This window comes from Moschus berezovskii, chromosome 6, assembly GCF_049115385.1.
Source record: "Moschus berezovskii isolate FMDL1 chromosome 6, NW_MosBer_1.0, whole genome shotgun sequence".
NCBI classification, from domain to species: domain Eukaryota; kingdom Metazoa; phylum Chordata; class Mammalia; order Artiodactyla; family Moschidae; genus Moschus; species Moschus berezovskii.
Window position 1 is genome coordinate 117,149,589 of NC_142465.1, and position 18,187 is coordinate 117,167,775.

The 18,187-nt window shown below is 56.9% G+C and overlaps 1 protein-coding gene across 1 annotated transcript in view; it reads right to left on the reverse strand.

Moving 5' to 3' along the window:
• Window positions 1-739: 739 nt before the first annotated feature.
• NFAM1 (NFAT activating protein with ITAM motif 1) overlaps window positions 740-18,187 on the reverse strand; it is a 35,364-nt gene continuing 17,916 nt past the window's right edge. The window contains exons 2-6 of the mRNA XM_055395189.2: window positions 16,653-16,982; window positions 15,364-15,476; window positions 9,911-10,009; window positions 2,564-2,650; window positions 740-1,222 (exon numbers count right to left, since the gene is read on the reverse strand). Coding sequence (XP_055251164.1) covers window positions 1,163-1,222; window positions 2,564-2,650; window positions 9,911-10,009; window positions 15,364-15,476; window positions 16,653-16,982 — 689 coding nt within the window. The 3' untranslated portion in view covers window positions 740-1,162. The remainder of the gene's footprint in view (window positions 1,223-2,563; window positions 2,651-9,910; window positions 10,010-15,363; window positions 15,477-16,652; window positions 16,983-18,187) is intronic.

Consider the following 18,187-nt stretch of genomic DNA (forward strand, 5'->3'; position numbering starts at 1 on the left):
GGGCGCTGCTGAAGGTGCAATGAGGGGTCACAGGAACACACTCGGGCGGCAGAAAGGGCTCAGGATCAGACACTGAGGAGCCGCGGGCCTGAGCTTCTGCCGCACAAAGGGAGCCCTCTGTGCTCCCCAGGGAAAGCCCTGGGAACCAAGCCATGCAGCTAGGCCAGGATGGACGGGGTGGCCTCAGGCAGCTGGGCAAGCTGGGAAGGGACTGGTCTGCCCTGATCCCCAGGGGAAAGGGCTGGAGCCTAAGGCAGATGAAGAGGAGGAGGAGGGTGGGGTGGGGACAGGCCAGGTGGACAGGGGCTCCGGGGAAACCGGGCTACAGGGTGGATGGAGGCACCGCTGAGGCCCTGGGGATGGGGCAGCTTTGAGGAGGGGGGCGTTGGGAGGCAGCAGTTGGCACACTGAGTGTCGGGGGCAGGCTGAAGGGTAAGCAACCTTGGGGTCCCCGCGGGGGGAGGCAGAGAGCGTCAGTCTGTCCGGCCCCTGTCTTGCCAGCACTCCCTCCTCCCCTGCCCCCTGATGCTCAGATCTCCCTCCTCACTTGCATGTGCCCTGACCCTCCCAGCCCCAGGCCTCCAGACTGATGACCACCTCCGGGGCCTCCAGCTCAGTCTCCCAGCCCAGCCTCCACAGGGTTCACTCTTGCTCACACCCCATACCTCCCGCATCGGCCCCCCGGTTCCACCTTGCATGGCTGCTTTGTCTTTGGCCTAACCGGGCAGGGGGCAAGGGGTGGGGGCTTCTGTATAGTTGCTCTTTTATTCATCCACTTTGCGACACATGGGCACACAGTACTTGGTCCCTGCGGGAACCTCCTGGTGGCTTAGGCTGGTACAAGAGAGCCCATGTGTCCCTAGAGGGTGAGGAGGGCCAAGAGAGCCCTTGGAGGGATGGGAGGTGTCCAAGAGAGCCCTTGGAGACAGAAGGAGTGCCCACCTGCAGAGGGAACAGCTTGGGCAAAAGCCTGGAGACATGGCACACTTGAGGGGCATGACTCGGCTGCGGAACAGGCGTGGGGGCCAACCTCTTAAATGTGGGGGTGAGGTGATGGGGTACCCTGGAGCCTCACTTTCGATACAGATCAAGTTCCCTGGAGGGAGAGGCTGTTCCCGGGCCTCTGATCCAGGGCAAGACCTGTGGGCAGGCGGAGCTCGTCCTAGAGATTTTCATAGACCAGGTTAAATTCACCATCACCCTCAAATTTATGCTGTTTCTCCTGGAAAGGAAAAAAGAAAGAAAGAAATGAACAGTAGGGAGGGGAAAGATACATTTGCACTAATTTAGCTTTGGGCAAAGGCAGACAAATAGACGGCTTTCTAAGTAGCTTTGACCGGGAGCCCTGTTCCTGTCCCCACGCCCGCCTCACCAGCCTCCTCTCCCATCCTCCCACCCCATGCCTGCTTTCTGTCCTCCAGCCCCACGGGCCTCCCCAGATGCTCTCCCCTCCTCTTGGGGTGCTCCCAGGACCCTATCTGTTCCCCGACGACCTCCTCCTCACTCTACAGAACTCAGCTCAGCATGCCAAGAGCCCCCTCCTCAACTCTGGGCTAGTCCCTCCCCAGAGCCCACCGTTCACACATGTTTCTGTGCGTCTGTAAGAATCCATGACCCTGTTCCTGCAGACCGACAATGCTGGGGAACGGGGACAGGGCCTAGTTGTCCTGGTCAGGACCTCAGGGCCTGGCGTACAGTGGTCCCTCCCTGGGATGGCCCAGACAACCTTGGGGTCCCAGGGTGGGGAAGCCTTGCCTCCAGTCACAGCCTAGTTCAGAGATGACCATAGAAAGAGCTTTGAGAATAGGAGCTTCAACAGAGTTAGCCTATGCCAGGGGGCCCAAGCATCTGCCCCCCTCACTTCCTGATGGTTTTTCCAAGGTGCCTAGCCACGGTCCTTGAGCCCCTTGCACTTGATGGTGTCCAGAGCTCTGGTAGAGACACTACTTAACTTGGAACTCATTTGAATTCATGGGCAGTTGGTTTTGCAGGAAAGTGTCACGCACCCACTTGACAGATGAGCAGACTGAGGTTTAAGAGAGACTCATGATCGAGGGATATGCCTCAGCCCCCTTCATGAAGATAATAAAGCCCTGTCCAGGCCGGCCCTGGCTGCCGTCAGCACAGTCCCCAGCCACCTTCAGCCTGGGGACAGCGAGAAGCCTCACACCCCTGCCTGACCAACCGGCGCAGACACTCTACCGTGCCCAGCGGTGGTGACGCTTGCTCCCTTGCACGGCGCCTACTGGGTCGCGGTACCATCTGTGATCCTCATGGCAAGTCTAGGAGGTGAATGCTATCAGGGTCCTCAGTTTACAGATGTGGGCACAGAGGTTAGCCGCTTGGCCAGGGCGGCAGAGCTGGAAAGGGGTGGTGCCGGGGTTGGGGGTAAACCCACCAGGCCTCCTAAGCACCAGGTCAGCCGCCTTGGGGGAGGGCTCTGCTTCAGCAGCGGGTGGCTCACCGCCCCCCCCGCCCCCCGCACATGGCGGGCACTTCCCAGATGAGGGGCAGGACAATGGAAGGAGAGGAGGAGCGAAGCTCACTGCCCCGACCCTGGTACCTGGGAGAGCAGGCCCTGGGAGGTGGGCGGGCCGCCGGCTTCACTCTGGATGCAGTCGTAGACCTCGGACGCGGGGCGCTGTAGGTCCTGCAGGAGAGCCGGGGGTCAGGGGACGCCCAGGGCGCCCAGTGTCACTCCTCCCGGTCACACGGCCGCACCTTTGCACCCACTGCTCCGTCTTGGGGCCATCTCACCCCTCTCCTGTTTGTACAGTACCGCTCCTCTGGGTGCCCCCTGCCACCACCTCCCACCACCTCAAGCCTCTCGTGGAGCCTGTGCTCAGCCCGGCAGGCTCTCCAGGCCTCCAGCTCACTGGCAAGAGGAAGGGCTCAGGCCCACACCCATTGTACCTGCCTGTCCTTAGGGCCTTGGGCACCTGGCAGCCAGCAGTCCCCTGACATGACTCCCATGGCCAAGGCTCCAACAGGAGCTCTGCGAACATCCCCCCTCATTCCCTGGACCAAAGTCCCTCCACCCCTTTAGGTCTCCCTTGACCCCTCCCCCCAGCCTGTGCTCACAGAGGACCTAGGCTCACACTGGAATCACACTCCTCTCCCACAGAGGGGCTTGGTCTGTCTCTAGGTCACCGTGGCTGCGGTTGGGACCCTTGGAGAACAACGCTGAATGAGCTGTGGTGAGGGGGCTCCTTGATCACCTGGGTGTGTGTCTTAGGGCCACACTGACTCTTGATCCAGCTATGAACAGCCTGACCAGAGGCCTCAGGATGGTATTAGTAAAAAGAAACGACTTCTTATTTGAAATCAGACAAGATTAGGCTCAACTCTCAGCTCTGACATCTGCCAGCCCAACCGGGAGCCTTCCTGTGCCTCAGTTTCCTCATCTGTAAAATGGGAATAACTGTGTCCATCTTGCAGGCTCAGTGGATGATTAAATGAGATTTTGTGCACAAAGGGCCCAGCACAGGGTCTAGTGAGTCATATATGCTTAATAATGATTGAATGATCGTCAAGGGAGGCTGGTCCTCCCCCTGCTCTGTGCAGTCACAGCCTAGACCCTCGCTCAGACCCTGATGGGCACCAGGGTGGATGCCGCTCCTTGGGGGTTGTTGGAGCAGAGCCACCAACAGCCTAAGCAAGAGGCAGGAACCTTTCCTTCCCACGTGTACATGTCATATGGATGCCGGCTCGTTGCCAAGGAGGTGGTTTCCCTGGCAACAGGCAAGCAGGGGTTGCTGAGGAAGGCTGGAGAGACAGGTGGTACTCTGAGGCAAGAGAAGGGAGGGGAGGTAAAGAGGGCGGGGAGGAGGCTCTGAAGCAGCAGGGCATGAAAACCTGTGTAATAGACCATTTGGCACTTGGGAGACCCTCACTTCAAGGGCATCACACACAGGGATAGCAAGGCTGCCCTAGAGACCTCCGAGTCAGATAGAGGGAGGGTCTTGGAAGAGGGGCTTCTGACCTGCCTGTGGGAGCAGGGAGGCCCCAGGGAGGAGCCCCAGTTCCAGTGAACGGCATCTTCCGAGACCTGCTCTGGTCTCTGGGGCTCTCACGCCTGCCCAAAGCACCAGCCACCACCAGCAAGTCTGACACACGGGGTGTGGATCTCCCCAGCAGCCCCGGGCCCCCACCCTCCATCCACCCAGTCCTGGATCTCTGAAGATCTGACAGCTGCCCTCCCACCAAGCTGGATGTTCCTGGTCACAGAGAGAAGCAAGAAAAAGGGCCTCTTTGCCAACATGTTGGCAGAAGACCAGATCTTGGGCCCTACAGAGGGTCCCCTTCTCCCTCAGGTCCAGTGCCCACAGCCCACCCACCACGTATTAGCCCAGAGACGCCCGGAGCTGTCTCAGGTCACACAGCTCCTCCTGCCCTCTGTGCTGTGTGTTCCCACCAGCCTGGGCACGTGGCTAAGTGATTTCCAAGCCAGAGAAGACCATCCTGACCCAGGGCCCCGCAGGCCTCTGACCCACCCTGGTGGTGGTCAGGCTGTGGGCGGGAGCAGCTGTGGGGCTGAGGACAGGGCTGCAGAAGCTGCTGCCAATTAGCAGCTGCTGAGTGAAGCCTTTGACAAGCCCTGACCTGCTGGGCTGCATCTGCATGCCGGCTGTGACCTGCATCACTAGGCTGTGAAATGCAGGCAACGTTGTCAGCAGGATACCTTCCGGGGAGAGGGTGATGGGGGCCGCCTCCCTCCACGGGGAGAGGGCCAGGCCTCTCAACTGGCTGCTGGGCTGGGCTGGGCTGACGCTGTGCTGTTAGGGCCTGGCCTGGACAATGCTGGGGTGTGCCATGTGGCTGTGTTGTACTCTGGACTGAGGCTGGGCTGGGCTGGGCCACTTGTCTGGGATCCAGACCCCCCGAGCCCTTTGCCTCCTGCCACCCTGTATGGACAGTGGTGCTGAGCTGAGTGGTCATCAGCCCTGGCAGAGGGGTGAAGTCAGCGCCAAGGCCTTTGTCCAGGTGGGCTGAGGTCGGAAGTCAGCGGCCCTGGGCCAAGACCTAATCTGAGGGTCCTGGACATTGACTCCCCCAGTAATACCCACACCTGTCACCAAGGAAACACAAGAGCTGTGTCTCATGGACACCTGAGATTTGCCTGATGCCCTCTGGGAGCTTCCCTTATGGCTCAGCTGGTAAATAATCCGCCTGCAATGTGGGAGACTTGGGTTGGATCCCTGGGTTGGGAAAACCCCGTGGAGAAGGGAAAGGCTACCCACTCTGGTATTCTGGCCTGGAGAATTCCACGGACTGTAAAGTCCATGGGGTTGTAAAGAGTCGGACATGACTGAGCGACTTTCACTTACTTCACTCTGGGGGCAGATCTGGGAGCCCTGTTCAGCAAGAAGTGATACTCAGGAGGGACGGAGCACTCCTGCTCTAGGTCAGGATCCTGGCATGTCTGAAGCGAACGGCCCATGGCACTAACAGGAGTCCGGAAGGCAGGGCTGGGCTAGGCCTCCAGTGAAGGCCTCACGTGCCAGCTGAGGAGCTGGCAGTGGGCAGTCACTGGAGGTTTCTGGATGGGAAGCGACGGCATCAGGGGTGTGCTGGAAAGGCCCCTCTTCCTGCCAGGAGGAGCAGGAGGGCTGGAGGCTGAGCGCGAGAATGAGGGCGCTGGGCCAGGCGGAAGCCGGAGCAGAGCTGAGGGGAGGCATCCAGATGCTCCTGGGACGTGTGAAACTACAACGCTGACATCCCACATTCGCCATGGAGCGCCCATCTGCCCAGTACGGAGCCCCCAGGGAACCCCAGGCACCCGGGAGCTAAAAGCCAGCCTCCACTCAGCTGACTGCTGAGTGCTGCTATGTGCCGGGCTCTGGGGTCCCAGACAGACCACAGTCAGAAAGCAAACAGTGGCCGTAAGGGCCACGGAGAGACCTGGAGAAGGAAGGGAAGGGGGCTGGGTCACGACGGGGGCAGGTGGGGGGGTTGGGGTGGCAGGTGAGGATGTCAGTAAGGCCTCCCTGCAAAGATGCCCCCTGAGCAAGGAGATGGGAGCGAGGGAGGGGGCATGACAGCTCCAGACAGAACCCCGGAGCGGGGGAGCGGCACACACAGCCAACACCAAGGCCCCACCACAGACTGGATCGGGGGCAAGCCTGGCATGTCTGCAGAACAGCAAGGAGACCAGCGTGTCCGGAGCAAGTGAGTGCCCCAGGGGGAGGGGCTGCGGGTAGAGCTCTCAGAGAAGAGTCAGGGCTTCAGTGCCCACCCTGGGGCAGAAATCCACCTCACTATACGGTCGTGAGAACGTGATCCGCAGACCTCCAGCTCCCGGGATCATCAGCACCGACCCAGGGCCCTGGCTGCTGGGCTCTGAGACCCAGCACTCTGTGCGCACAGAGGCCACGCCCCGTTGGGCTGCCGCCAGCCAATCGCTGAGCCCGGCGGGATGCCATCCCTGTCTCTCCCGCCCTGGGAGACCCCCGGGCCCCTCTGACCGGGCTCCAGGGGCCTTGCTGAAGCTTCTGTAGACTGTGCAGAGGTGAGCAGCGACCTTGAGAAGGAAGGCTTTGGCGGGCAGAGAGAACGGGTGGGCAGAAAGCCTAAGTGGATCAGAAAGGAAAGAGAAACCGAAGACAGAATTTTGACACCTGTTCAAAGGAGTCCTGGAGAAAGGGCAGGGTCACTGGAGGGGGCTGTGGGCTCAAAATGAGAAACTGAAGATGGAAGAAATCGTAACATGTTTGCAAACTGTAAATGGAAAACTGTACATCAGCCCTATGTCACAGATTATGGAACCAAGACTCAGAAAGTTTAAGTCACAGAACTCATGAGCACCCCAGTCTCTCTGGCTCAATCCAAATCCATGCTCCTTAATCGGTCAGTTTTCACACACACACACACACACAAATTGGAGTAGGATAACCTTTTTTTTTTTTTTTGTCACAATATATCATGACCATTTTTCTACATGAGAAAAAGCAAAAATTGACATAATTAGAAGGAGAAATATGCAATCTACAATCATATGGGCAGATTTTAACTTGATTCACTTAACATCTAATAGACAAAAAGCCAATAAGGGTATGGCATACTTTAACAACACAATCAATAAGCTTGACCTCTCTAACACACACAGAACTCACTCAGCCATGCACAATGCAAGCTCTTTTCAAATGCATTTGAAATGTAAGCTGACCTAAAGCAGATCTCTAAAGACCTCAAAGGATTGGAATCATACAGAAGGTATTTTCTGATCACAATAGAATTAGTAAGAAACAAAAAACAACAAAACTAGAAAATAATTAAACATTTGAAAATCAAGAAAAGCATTTCTAAATAACTCATGGGGGAAGAAGGAAATCTCAGTGGGAAATTTAAACTAAACAATAACGAAAATATGGCATATCAAAATTTGTGGGATGCAGCTAAAGCCACTTTTAAAGGAAAGTTCATAGCTTTAAGTGCATCAATTAGGTATGAAGGAAGATTGAAAATCAGTGATCAAAGTATCCAAAGAAAATAGAGGAGAGGGACTTCCCTGGATCCAGCGGCGAAGACTCCGCACTCCCAATCCTGGGGGTTGAGTTCAATCCCTAGTCAGGGAACTAGGTTCCACCTGCTGCAACTTCGAGTTCGAGTGCCACAACCAAGACCCCGTGCAGCCAGATAAATAAATGCAACGAGAGGGAGAAAGGCAGCAGAGAGGGGCCGCACAGGAAGGTCTCTCCCCGTCCACGCCACCGCTCCCATTCACCTCACTGTCGGGGCCGCACAGGAAGGTCTCTCCCTGTCCACGCCACCACTCCCGTTCACCTCACTGTCGGGGCAGCACAGCGAGATGAGGAGATAAGAAATACAAGGACTGAGGGTCAAAAAGAGAGAAATGAAATTCATAGACGACACGGCTGGGTCCATTAAAAATACAAAGGAATTTACAGAGAAAGGATTAGAATCAGTGAGTTCATCAAGGTTACCCTTTATATAGTCAACATACAAAAATCAATCATATAAAAAATAATCAATCATATCTCAACTTACCAGCAATAGACAATTAGAAAATAAAATGGGGACAACGCGCATACCCTAAAGCCCCACTGTGAGTGTTAATGAGATAACAGGTGTACCACAGCACCAGGCATGAAGTAAGTATTCAACACAACCCCTGACATCATCATCACGCTCGTTCATGCCATTCTTACCTGCCCAGGTCCAACCCTGGCTACTAGGGACAGGTCTCAAGGGCTAGTAGAGTCTGTGGCCTCTCTTCCCAGCTCCTTTCCAGCCTTAAAGCCTCTTGAACCACCCAGCAACCTGGAAGGGCCTTCGTAACTCTTCCCCACACTCCAGCAAAGTTAGGCTGAGTCTCAAAGAAGTCTAAACGCAGGCAAGAAAGATGCTCCATGCAAAAGTGAGTCTCTGCCAGTAAAAATAACCTTGGAGAAGGATATTTATTCACGTGAAAAAGATGTTCATGAGATATTGTAACATGAACAAAAATAGCGGTACTACTCCAATTTTCTTCAAAAAAAAAGTGTGTGTGAGTGTGTGTATGGGTCTGTCTATGTGTTTACAGAAAAGACTGGAAGGTATAGAAGTCAATGTTACTAGTATTTATCCTGGAAGAAGATAGGTTTAGGATGATGGTTATTTTCTTCTATTTGATATATAGAGAAAGATCGTGTGTGTGTGTGTGCATGTGTATGGAGAGAGAGAAATGTTTTTATTTAACAGCTGACATCAGAATTCCTCCTAGGGAAAATACCATGATGAGTTGCTGGGAGAAAAGAGTGTGGGGAAGTCTGGGGCCATGTGGGAAGCAGTAGCTATTGGAAATTCCCTGGAGTGGGAGTGGGGGCAAAGGCCCCAGGAGAGCTGGCAGCGTTGTGTCCCCTTTGGGGTCATCGGTGCTGCCCTGAAGGAACCCTGTCTTCACCTCATCCCCATCTACTTCATCCTTGATAATCAGGGTCATATTCTGAACACCCTCTGTGTGGGGATTTTTGGACATTGAGGAAAGACCCACGTTTCATGTACAGGTCAGGGTGGTGGGGACAGGGACAGCTGAAGCTCGTATAGGCAGAGTCCTAGAACACGCCCTGGGGACCCTGCAGGACCCCCGGCATGGCTGTATACCTCCCAGGTGTGGAGCCAAGACCCGCACCTGGCAGGACCTGAAGGTCCCGTATAGTCGAGCCGGCAGCTGACGTTGGGTAGCCTTTATTCTTCACTTTCTCAACAATGAGCATATGTTCCTCATTCAGCTAAAATAGATGCAACCGAAAAGGAATGTCTGTCGGCATCCCAGCCCCTAGGCAGAGTGGCCACGTGTTGACCAGGTGGGCAGGCCCTGCTGGGCAACAAACAGGCTATGCCTCTGCTTGGCTGTAAGGACATAAAACAATGCGCGTGCATAAGTGTGTGTGTGTGTGTGTGTGTGGTGCGGAAGGGGATAGTGAAGAATGTGTGTGTGTGTGTGTGGTGTGGAAGGGGATAGTGAAGAATTGAAACTCCTGGCTGTATTTAGGGTGTGGGACACTGCCCGACCTTTTCCTCTTGTGGTTCTTCTTATTGCTCCAATGTTGTTTGTGCAATAAAAACAGGAAGGAGTTGGTGAGCTGGTCACTGTCATTTGGTCAGATGGAGGAAATTTCTTCATTCCTCACCACTGTGCCTTTGCCGCCCCCTCATTCCAGAAGTGGAGGGGCATGCCATGGAGGGGACCCCAGCGGCACCTCCCATCTACGTGTCTGCCAGGGGCCAGGGCCACCGACCTGTAACCCCAGTTCATTTTCACAGAAATCCCACAGGGTGGGAATACTGGTCCCCAGTTCACAGATGAGGAAGTGGAAGCTCAGACTTCACAGAGAAGTCACACAGCTGGAATTCTGACTGAGCCAGGGAACCAGTCCCCGAGTCAGGCCTCAGGGGGTGGAGGACTCACCGTGTAGATGGATTCCGATGGAGGCTGCCCCGGGCTGCTGGTGGCACTGGGGCCTGGGCACTTCTTGGCAGTGTGCTTCCACAGAGCTGGCATCTGTCTCTGGGGGAAAGGATTCAGGGTTGTCAGGCCGGGGACCAGCAGCTCCCCTTCTCCCCAGACCCCACTAGACCCTACAGAGGAAAGGATGCCAGACACCCATGAGGCCACTCGGAAATTGATCACTCAGAGTCTTCCACCCACCTTCTCCTGAGAAGCGTGGCAAATACCTGCAACGTGTGCATGCATGCTAAGTCACTTAGGTTGTGTCTGACTCTTTGCAACCCTACGGACTGCAGCCCCCCAGGCTCCTCTGTCCATAGGATTTTCCAGGAAAGAATACTCGAGTGGGTTGCCATGCTCTCCTCCAGAGGATCTTCCAGACCCAGGGATCAAACCTGTGTCTCTTATGTCTCTTGCATTGGCAGGCATTCTTTTGTTTTGTTTTTTTTACCACTAGTGCCAACTGGGAAACCCAAACACCTTCAAGACCTACATCAAGTCACTCACCTGCCCAGGGATACTGGAAACAATAAAGATTCCGTCGAAGCACCCCGCCCTGGGTGGTTCTGGGGAGGTGGGTGCTGCAGGGCACGGGGCCAGCAGGGAGACAGGGTCCCTGGCTACAGGGCCGATTACTGAGGAGGGCTGCCGAGTGAGCACCAGCCAGACCAGGTGTCCAGTCCCCTCTGTCCCTCACGGGCTCTGCCTTCGCCCCCCCGGACCTTGGTTTCTTCAGCAATCACCCTCCTTTGATAGAATGTTGCACGGATTCAGGGAGCCGATGAGAAAGTAAGTGCTTGCTATGTGGGTGTCGCTTAGGTGGCCCTTGGCCAATAACGCACACTTGCCAGGCACCTCTGCTGAACCAGGCAGTGTGGACACGGGGGCCCCATCCCTGCCTTCCGGAGCTTAGGACCCAGTGGAGAGATGGACAATGAACCAGCAGTTTTCCCAAGCGTGGTTCCTGCTCTGACCAACAGAGACAGCCTCTGGCTCACGAGAGGAAAACAAGCGCCTCGCCCGGCAGAAAGGGCTGTTAAAAACCTGAAGGATGGGGCTTCCCTGGTGGTTCAGGGGTTGAGAATCCACCTGCCAGTGCAGGGGACGCGGGAAGATCTCACGTGCTGCGCGCACCCTTGAACCTAGAGCCTGTTCTCCGCAGTTAGAGAAAGCCCAGGCGCGGCAACAAAATCCCAGTGCAGCCAAAGATTTTTTTTTTTTTTTAGTCCTCTTAGTTTGGAAGAGAGGAAGGAGAGGCAGAGGCAGCAGCAGGTGCCGGGGCCTGAAGGTCTCGAGAAATGAAACGATGGTGAGCGTGGTCAGAGACGCAAACCTGCCTGGGATGGATCAGGGCGGCTGTGCCGGGCTGCGAGCAGAGGGTGGGTGGTGGAAAACGTCCGAGGGCTGCAAGCGGGACACGCTAGGATCAGAAGGCGGTTTCAGAAAGCTCGCGCTGCGAAAAACTTCAGTGGTCGAGAATGCGGGGGTGGGGGGGGGCGGGAGCCTTCCGGAAGGAGGGCTCCGGAGCCGGGAGGCCACGCAGAGGCAGAAGGAGGCCGTCCACACGCCCCGCTCTCATCGCAGGCCCCGTGCTGCCAACAGCGGAGCGACAACAGCCTCATCTCGGGGCAGGAGCTAATTAAAAACCCTGGCCGCCTGCCAGTCCCCAGCCCATTTACTTGGGATTAGCTCTCGAGAGCTACTTAACTCTCAGGCAGAAGCCAGCGCCATCCCCAGCCACAGCATAATAATGGCTCAGGACTAGGATGGAGCCTCACTGGGTGCCAGGTGGGGCTCAAATGTGTGACCTGCCCGACCTCCTGCGCCCCTCGACCAACCTACAAGACCAGTCTTCACACGGCATCCCTGTTCCACACAGGAGGCTGTGAAGGCTCAGAGAGGGCTGGCAACTTGCCCGAGGCCACAGAGCCAGAAGCGGCAGGGGCAGGATTTGAACCCAGGTCTTTGTGATTGACCAAGATGCTGCCCTGAGAGTACCTGGGGTTTTGGCTATTCTGGGATCTGTAGGTCTCCCAGACAGACAGGGGCAGGCATTCCGGCAGCACTTTACAGTTTACAAAGAATTCTAGGACTTATTCTTGCTAAGTCTCTAAGTAAGTCATGTCCAGCTCCTTGCAATTTTATCGACTGCAGTGTGCCAGGCTTCCCTGTCCTCTGTCTCCCAGAGTTTGCTCAGATTCATGTCCATTGAGTCAGTGATGCTGTCTAACCATCTCTTATTGTTACTTAATTCTCATAATTGCCTGAGGAAGTAGGCGTGGAGTTCCCGCTTTCCAGAGGGGGAAATTGAAGTTTGTCCAGCTAGTCAGTGACTGCTTGGATCAAACCCAGGTGCCCTGTTCTCAAATCGAGTGCCCCTTCTCTGTACCACCTGCTTCACTGCCAAAGCTGGTGGGTATGGGTTCATGGGCAGGGGTTCTACCGGACTCTGTAGTGACAAGACCCAGGTAGGCCTGGCCTCGTGGTACTCCACTGAGGCTGGGTGGGGCGGCCACTGGGAAGGTAAGAGACACTGTGGGGTCACGAGAAGGAGTCCAAGTCTGCCAGCGGCCAGGACGACTTCTCAGAGCTTGCTTGTCTGTCCGAAGACAGGAGTGGAGCGTGAGAAAGAATCCAGGTCCTGGAAACAGCGCATTGTGTTACGGTGGAAGTGACGCTCCCTGGAGCCAGCCTGCCCCATTCGGGTGCCCCATCCCAGACCATCAGCGTGTACCCCTCTGACTGTGATTTTCAAATGAATAAACCATTCAGCTGCTCAGGAAATCTGTGAAGCCTCTGTTTCCCGCTCTATAAGGCGGGAGCAATACTGTCACCTTGCCCACCTCACAGCCCGGCCACCTCGGACTCATCGTTCAGGTCTCAGCGCTCACTCCATCATTCCTTTCACAAGCCCTGTGTGTCAGGCTCCCCCAGACACCAAGTCTGGGGCTTCTTTCTGGGGCTTACACTCCGGTGGGGGGAGATGACAGAAACAAGGCTGTGGGACGCAGAGTGAGAAGAAGCAAGCGGAAAACAGGGAGACCCGTATTCTGGGCGAGGGGTGAAGGAGGCCTGGGCTGGGGGTTGCGGCTGTATCATGGACAGACTGACGGCAGGACGGGCCCAGGGACCAGCCGTGGGGGCAGCGCGGAGACAAGCACAGCACCAGGGCTTCCAGTCTGAACATCTGGGGCATGGTGCTACTTGCTGGGATGATGCTGGCTGCTGGGGACTAAGGAGCGCTGTTCCTGACAAGGTAGGTGCAGATGCCCATGGGCACTTGCACAGAGAAGATGTGATCTGGAGCGCCGGGAGGGCTCGGGGCAGCCACACTGGCTGGGGTTGTAATCCCTGGAGCGCAGCAGTCATGGAAGAGTGTAGACAGATGAGGGGAGCTCTGAGGAAGGGGCCTGGGGTGTGCCGACACACAGAGGCCACAGAAATGTGCGTGACCCAGCGCAGGGTTCCCCTGAGAGTCCAGAACCAAGGATGGAGTGTGCCACGGAGGAGGGAGACCTGCTGTGTCCGATGCCCCGCAAGGATGAGGACGGACCAACGTCGGAGGCTGCCTGCTCCAGGAAGCCCACCTTGGCCTCACGCTGAGTGGGAGCCCTCGAACACGCCCTCAGGACAGGACTCATCTGCCTCTTCTGAGTCAGTAGCTCCCAGCTTTGATGCGTTTATCAGATGTGCTCTGGGGGTCCTATGTCCCTTTTCCTCCTTGGCCTCCGAGGCGGGCTGGCTGGCCTGTCTCTGGCCAGGGACCCCACTGCGTGCTTTGTTCCTGTGCTCAGCTCAGGGTTCAAACCCTGCGGGCCATCCAGTTTGGGGGCAGCGTCTACAAGGTCTACATCCGGATTTGGATGCAGCTCCAGGGAACTCTGGGAAATTCTTCAGCGACACAAACCCCGCGGCAGTTCCCGACCTTCCGAGTCCTCTCCCCTTCAAGGCCAGGCTCTCAGTCCAGCACCCCCGCCCCCGCATGCACGGACGACAGTAGGAGGTGCCTTGCACTGTCTCCCACGGGGGCCAGGCACCCACTGGCATCTAGCCAATGTGGTCTCTCCCACCTTTTCAGATGGAGGAGGGGATCCATCCTTAACCCCATTTCTGGAGGAGAAACCCGAGGCTCAGAGAGGGTGGAATCTTGACAAGGGGGCAGGGGCTGCCTCTGTCTTGCTTTCCACTAGGTCTGGCACTTAGGCCAGAGCCTGGAACACACTAGACACTCAGCAGCTATTCCTGGAAGGATGGAAGAGAAGGCGGGAGGGCGCAGGGAAGGAGGTAGGGGTCTCCAAGGCAGTGTGGCAGGGGGAGGGGCTGGGATAGAAGTCAAGCTGAGGCTTCTGAGGTCCACCCTCTCCTGTCCTCCCCTCTTTAGTGACCTCCTACTCTGCACCACGGCCTCCCTGGCTTCGCTGGACACTGAGATCCGATCATTAAAATCCTTTTTTTTTGCAGAGCAAGGGCTGAAGTAGGTCAAGTTCTCGCCCCGACACAGCTCTGCCCTTACCCTGCCTGTGGAAGGCACCTGTGTGCTCACACAGCTATGCCCAGGCTGGGGGTCCGCAGGTGGGGGTGAGTCCCTTGGCACCCGTGCCTCAGATTACTACTTCCAACACCCAGGCTGCCGCCCCGGGGGCTGCTCTTGAAGACAGACTCAGAGCCTTCCCACCTATCCCTGTCCTTGGAAGAGCCGCGCGGGGAAGAAACATACTGTGGGCCGGTCCTCTGAGCCTCTCTGTTCAGAGCTGTAAAGTGGGAAGAAGTGACGGAGGTCAGCCGACCAGAGCATGCAGGGGAGGGTGCCCAGAACCCAGCGACCCTGAGGAAACATTCCTTCCTTCCTTCTGGGTTGCAGGGGATCCAGAGAATATGGGTTTCCCCGGTGGCACTAGTGGAAAAGGAACCTGCTTGCCAATGCAGGAGACATAAGAGATGCGGGTTCAATCTCTGGGTCAAACCTGGTCAGAAAGATCCCTTGGAGGAGGGCACAGCAACCCACTCTAGTATTCTTGCCTGGGGAATCCCCATGGACAGAGGAGCCTGGTGGGCCACAGTCCATAGGGTCGCAGAGTTGAATGTGAGATGGAAGCACCTCAGCATGCACGCACAGAAAATATGAGATAAGGTTTTGGAAACTTAGAGAGCTAGAAATGGTACAAATGCAGGCCTGCAGCTTCCAGCAGACACTCGAAGGAACCTGAGATCCCAGAAAAGACTCAAGAGTGCTGACCTCCTGCAACAAGATCAAAAAGGACCTGGTGGCGGGGGTGTGGGGGTGGGTGAGTCGGGGAGCCCGGGGGCAAATGGCCCTGAGAAGCACCTAATCCAGGCACCCCGCTTGGGGGGGCTGTCCCTAAGCCTCAGTGAGTAGGGTTGGGGCGGGGTTGCCGTGGGTCCTCATCCCCTACCTTCTTCCAGAGAAGCAGAGCCGTGGCTAGGATGCTCAGGACAGCCAGGATGCCGACGAAGCAGAAGAGTAGAAGCTTCTGGGGGCCCAGGGGGGGCTCCTGGTACCCTGTGTCTGGGTGAGGGCAGGGAAGCAGAGAGGTCAGCTGTCTGGAGAGGCACACCCCACCCCCAGCCCTCCTTACAACTCTCCCCGACTAGGACCCCCCTGGACCTCACCTCTGCTGAGGTCCTCCATCACCCCACACTCGCCGAGGCCGAGCCCCTTCTGGGGTTCGCTGCCTTGATTTTTGGCAAGGGCAAGGACCACATCCTTTGCTCCTTAGGTGCCCCTGCCTCAGGGCACTGGCCCTGCTGAGAGGTGCTTCTGGGGCCTGAGCGAGTCACGTCCCCTCCTGGGGCTCCTCCTTTCCACCCATGATGTAGTGATCGCACGGGCAGGAGCGGGGAGGTGAAGCAGGGGTTGGGCGGAGCCTGTTCCAGGCCTGGCAGGTGCTGCCCTGCACCAGGGGTAGGCGAGGGCACAGTCCAGCCTCTTCCCTTGAGCCAGCCATCCTTTCATCCACCCCTTTCTCCCTGCATCCCTCCATCCATGTGGCGGACCGAAAAATGACGGAGTGCCAACCACATGGCAGGCACATGTGTGTCTGGAGTTCACCCAGAACATCCTGCCACCAGGCACCAGCCCTTGCATTCAGGATCCCTCTCATCCCAAGAAAAGCCTCTGACAGGAGGGGTGTTGCCATGAAGAGCAAGTCCAAGGTCACATCCTGGCAAACCGCAGGACTGGGGGGCCAAGCCCAGGTCTGTGGCCTTCTGAAACCCTGGCACGACCAGGGGGAATGACAGAGCTGGGTCAGCGGGTCATGGCTTCGGTGATGGGCTGTTCTTATTAATTTATGGGAGTCATTACTCACTCCTCTGAGAATGGGATGAAGACTAGGAATCTAACCCCAGAAAGGGGTCCACGAGCTGCGTGCTTGCTCACAGGTCTCCACAAACACACACGGGCCCCCGGGCTCTGTTCTGCGCTCACATGACCCGTGGTGTGAAAGGGACCCCGAGGACAAGGACCTGCCAGAGGCGGCCAGAGCGGATCCACACCCCAGACTCTGCCCTTTCCCACGAAGGCGGGCATCTCGGCACACCTGTGTGGCCAGGGGCTTCCGGAGGCGGCTCGGTTCTGTTGTGCCACAGCTGAGCGGTGAGGCAAACGTTCCCCACTTTCACTCCAGTGCCCTCAAAGTCTGCCGGACCCCATGCCCGGGGAAGAGCCATGGAAGAAGCTCACCTCTGACCAGGATGAAGGTGCCCTTGCCCATCATCCTGGAGTCTGACCAGCGCACTGAGCAGTAGTAGGTACCGGTGGCAGACGCGTTAGGCGGCTTGAGGGTGATGGGACAGACAGTGGTGTGAGTCTGGTTCTCACTGCCCGTACCAGGTTGGCAGCTGATCTTCTCCTCGGAGCTGGTCCGGCCCTGGAGGTCCACATGGAAGTAGCCGACTATGAAGTTCTTGAACTTGGGGGTATAGGGGTAGGTGATGCTGCAGCTGAAGGAGACGGCCTTGTTGGCCAGAGAGACCAGGATGGGGAGGCCGGTGTGGGTCACGGACCGCTCTTCTGCCGGGGAAGGAAAGGGACAGAGTGACAGCTTCAGTCCCCCAGTGTCCCCGTGAGGACCAGGGCTCACGCTCGCCACGCACTCCATGGGTGCGGGTGGCATGCCGAGTGCTTTTCACACATGACTCTACACTTCCCAACACTCCCAAAGCCGAGTGCATAAGGGCTCCATTTTGCAGGAAGAGTCTGGGCTCAGGGGGTCCAGCTGCTAACTCTCAGCTTCTCAGCAGGTGTGGAGGGCAGCTGCAACCCCTCCCCGGGGGCTGGAAGACGCCAGACCCCACGCTCCCAACCACCCTCCTTCCCGAAGGTCAAGAAGCCACATTGGGTAAAAAGCACAGGCCTGAGATGACCCAAAGCTGGAGAAGGAGGGGAAGCAAAGAGGAAGGAGGCAAGAAACCAAGTGAAGAAACGCTTCCTGGCAGGAAGAAGCCCTTCCGGGCATAGGCTTGCTCTCCCCAGCCTGGAGGAGGCATTAGTGAGGAGAGACAAACCTTTCCCTGAATCCGAGCTTGGAGAAGAACTTGTCGAGTGTTTATAAGATATAGCAAGTGAAAGTGAAAGTCACTCAGTCAAGTCCGACTCTTTGCGACCCCATGGACTATACAGTCCATTGAATTCTCTAGGCCAGAATACTGGAGTGGGTAGCAAACAGCAGCCCTAAAAGCAGTTCTCGGACAATGCAGAGGAGCTCCATGGGCTGCCCCATGGCCGTGACCGTGACTGAGGCAGTTCTGGGGGAGCTGTCTTCTCCCGGCCCCCACCTAGCACCCCTTTCATCAGAAAAGTAAAGTGAAAGTGAAGCCACTCAGTCGTGTCCGACTCTTTGCACCCCAGGGACTGTAGCCCACCAGGCTCCTCTGTCCATGGGATTTTCCAGGCAAGAGGACTGGAGTGGGTTGCCATTTCCTGCTCCAGGGCCTTTCATCAGAGGCACCTAGGAAAATAGTCTGAAAGCTACCCTGAAGCAGGAGCCTGCCTGGCTGGGCGTCCCACCCTCCTGCAGGCTCTGAGGTGCCCATCAGATTCTGGGCTGGGTCAGCAGTGGCCACCTCCCCACCCCTGGACTTCAGCTGCCCAAGCCCCCCGGCTTCAGTGTGCCCTGTCCCCCCGCCCGCCCCACACCTTCCTTCTCCCGCAGCCGACCAGCAGACAGTTCTAAATTGAGGTCGGCAGCGAGCCACCGAGAACATGTTGGCCGGGTT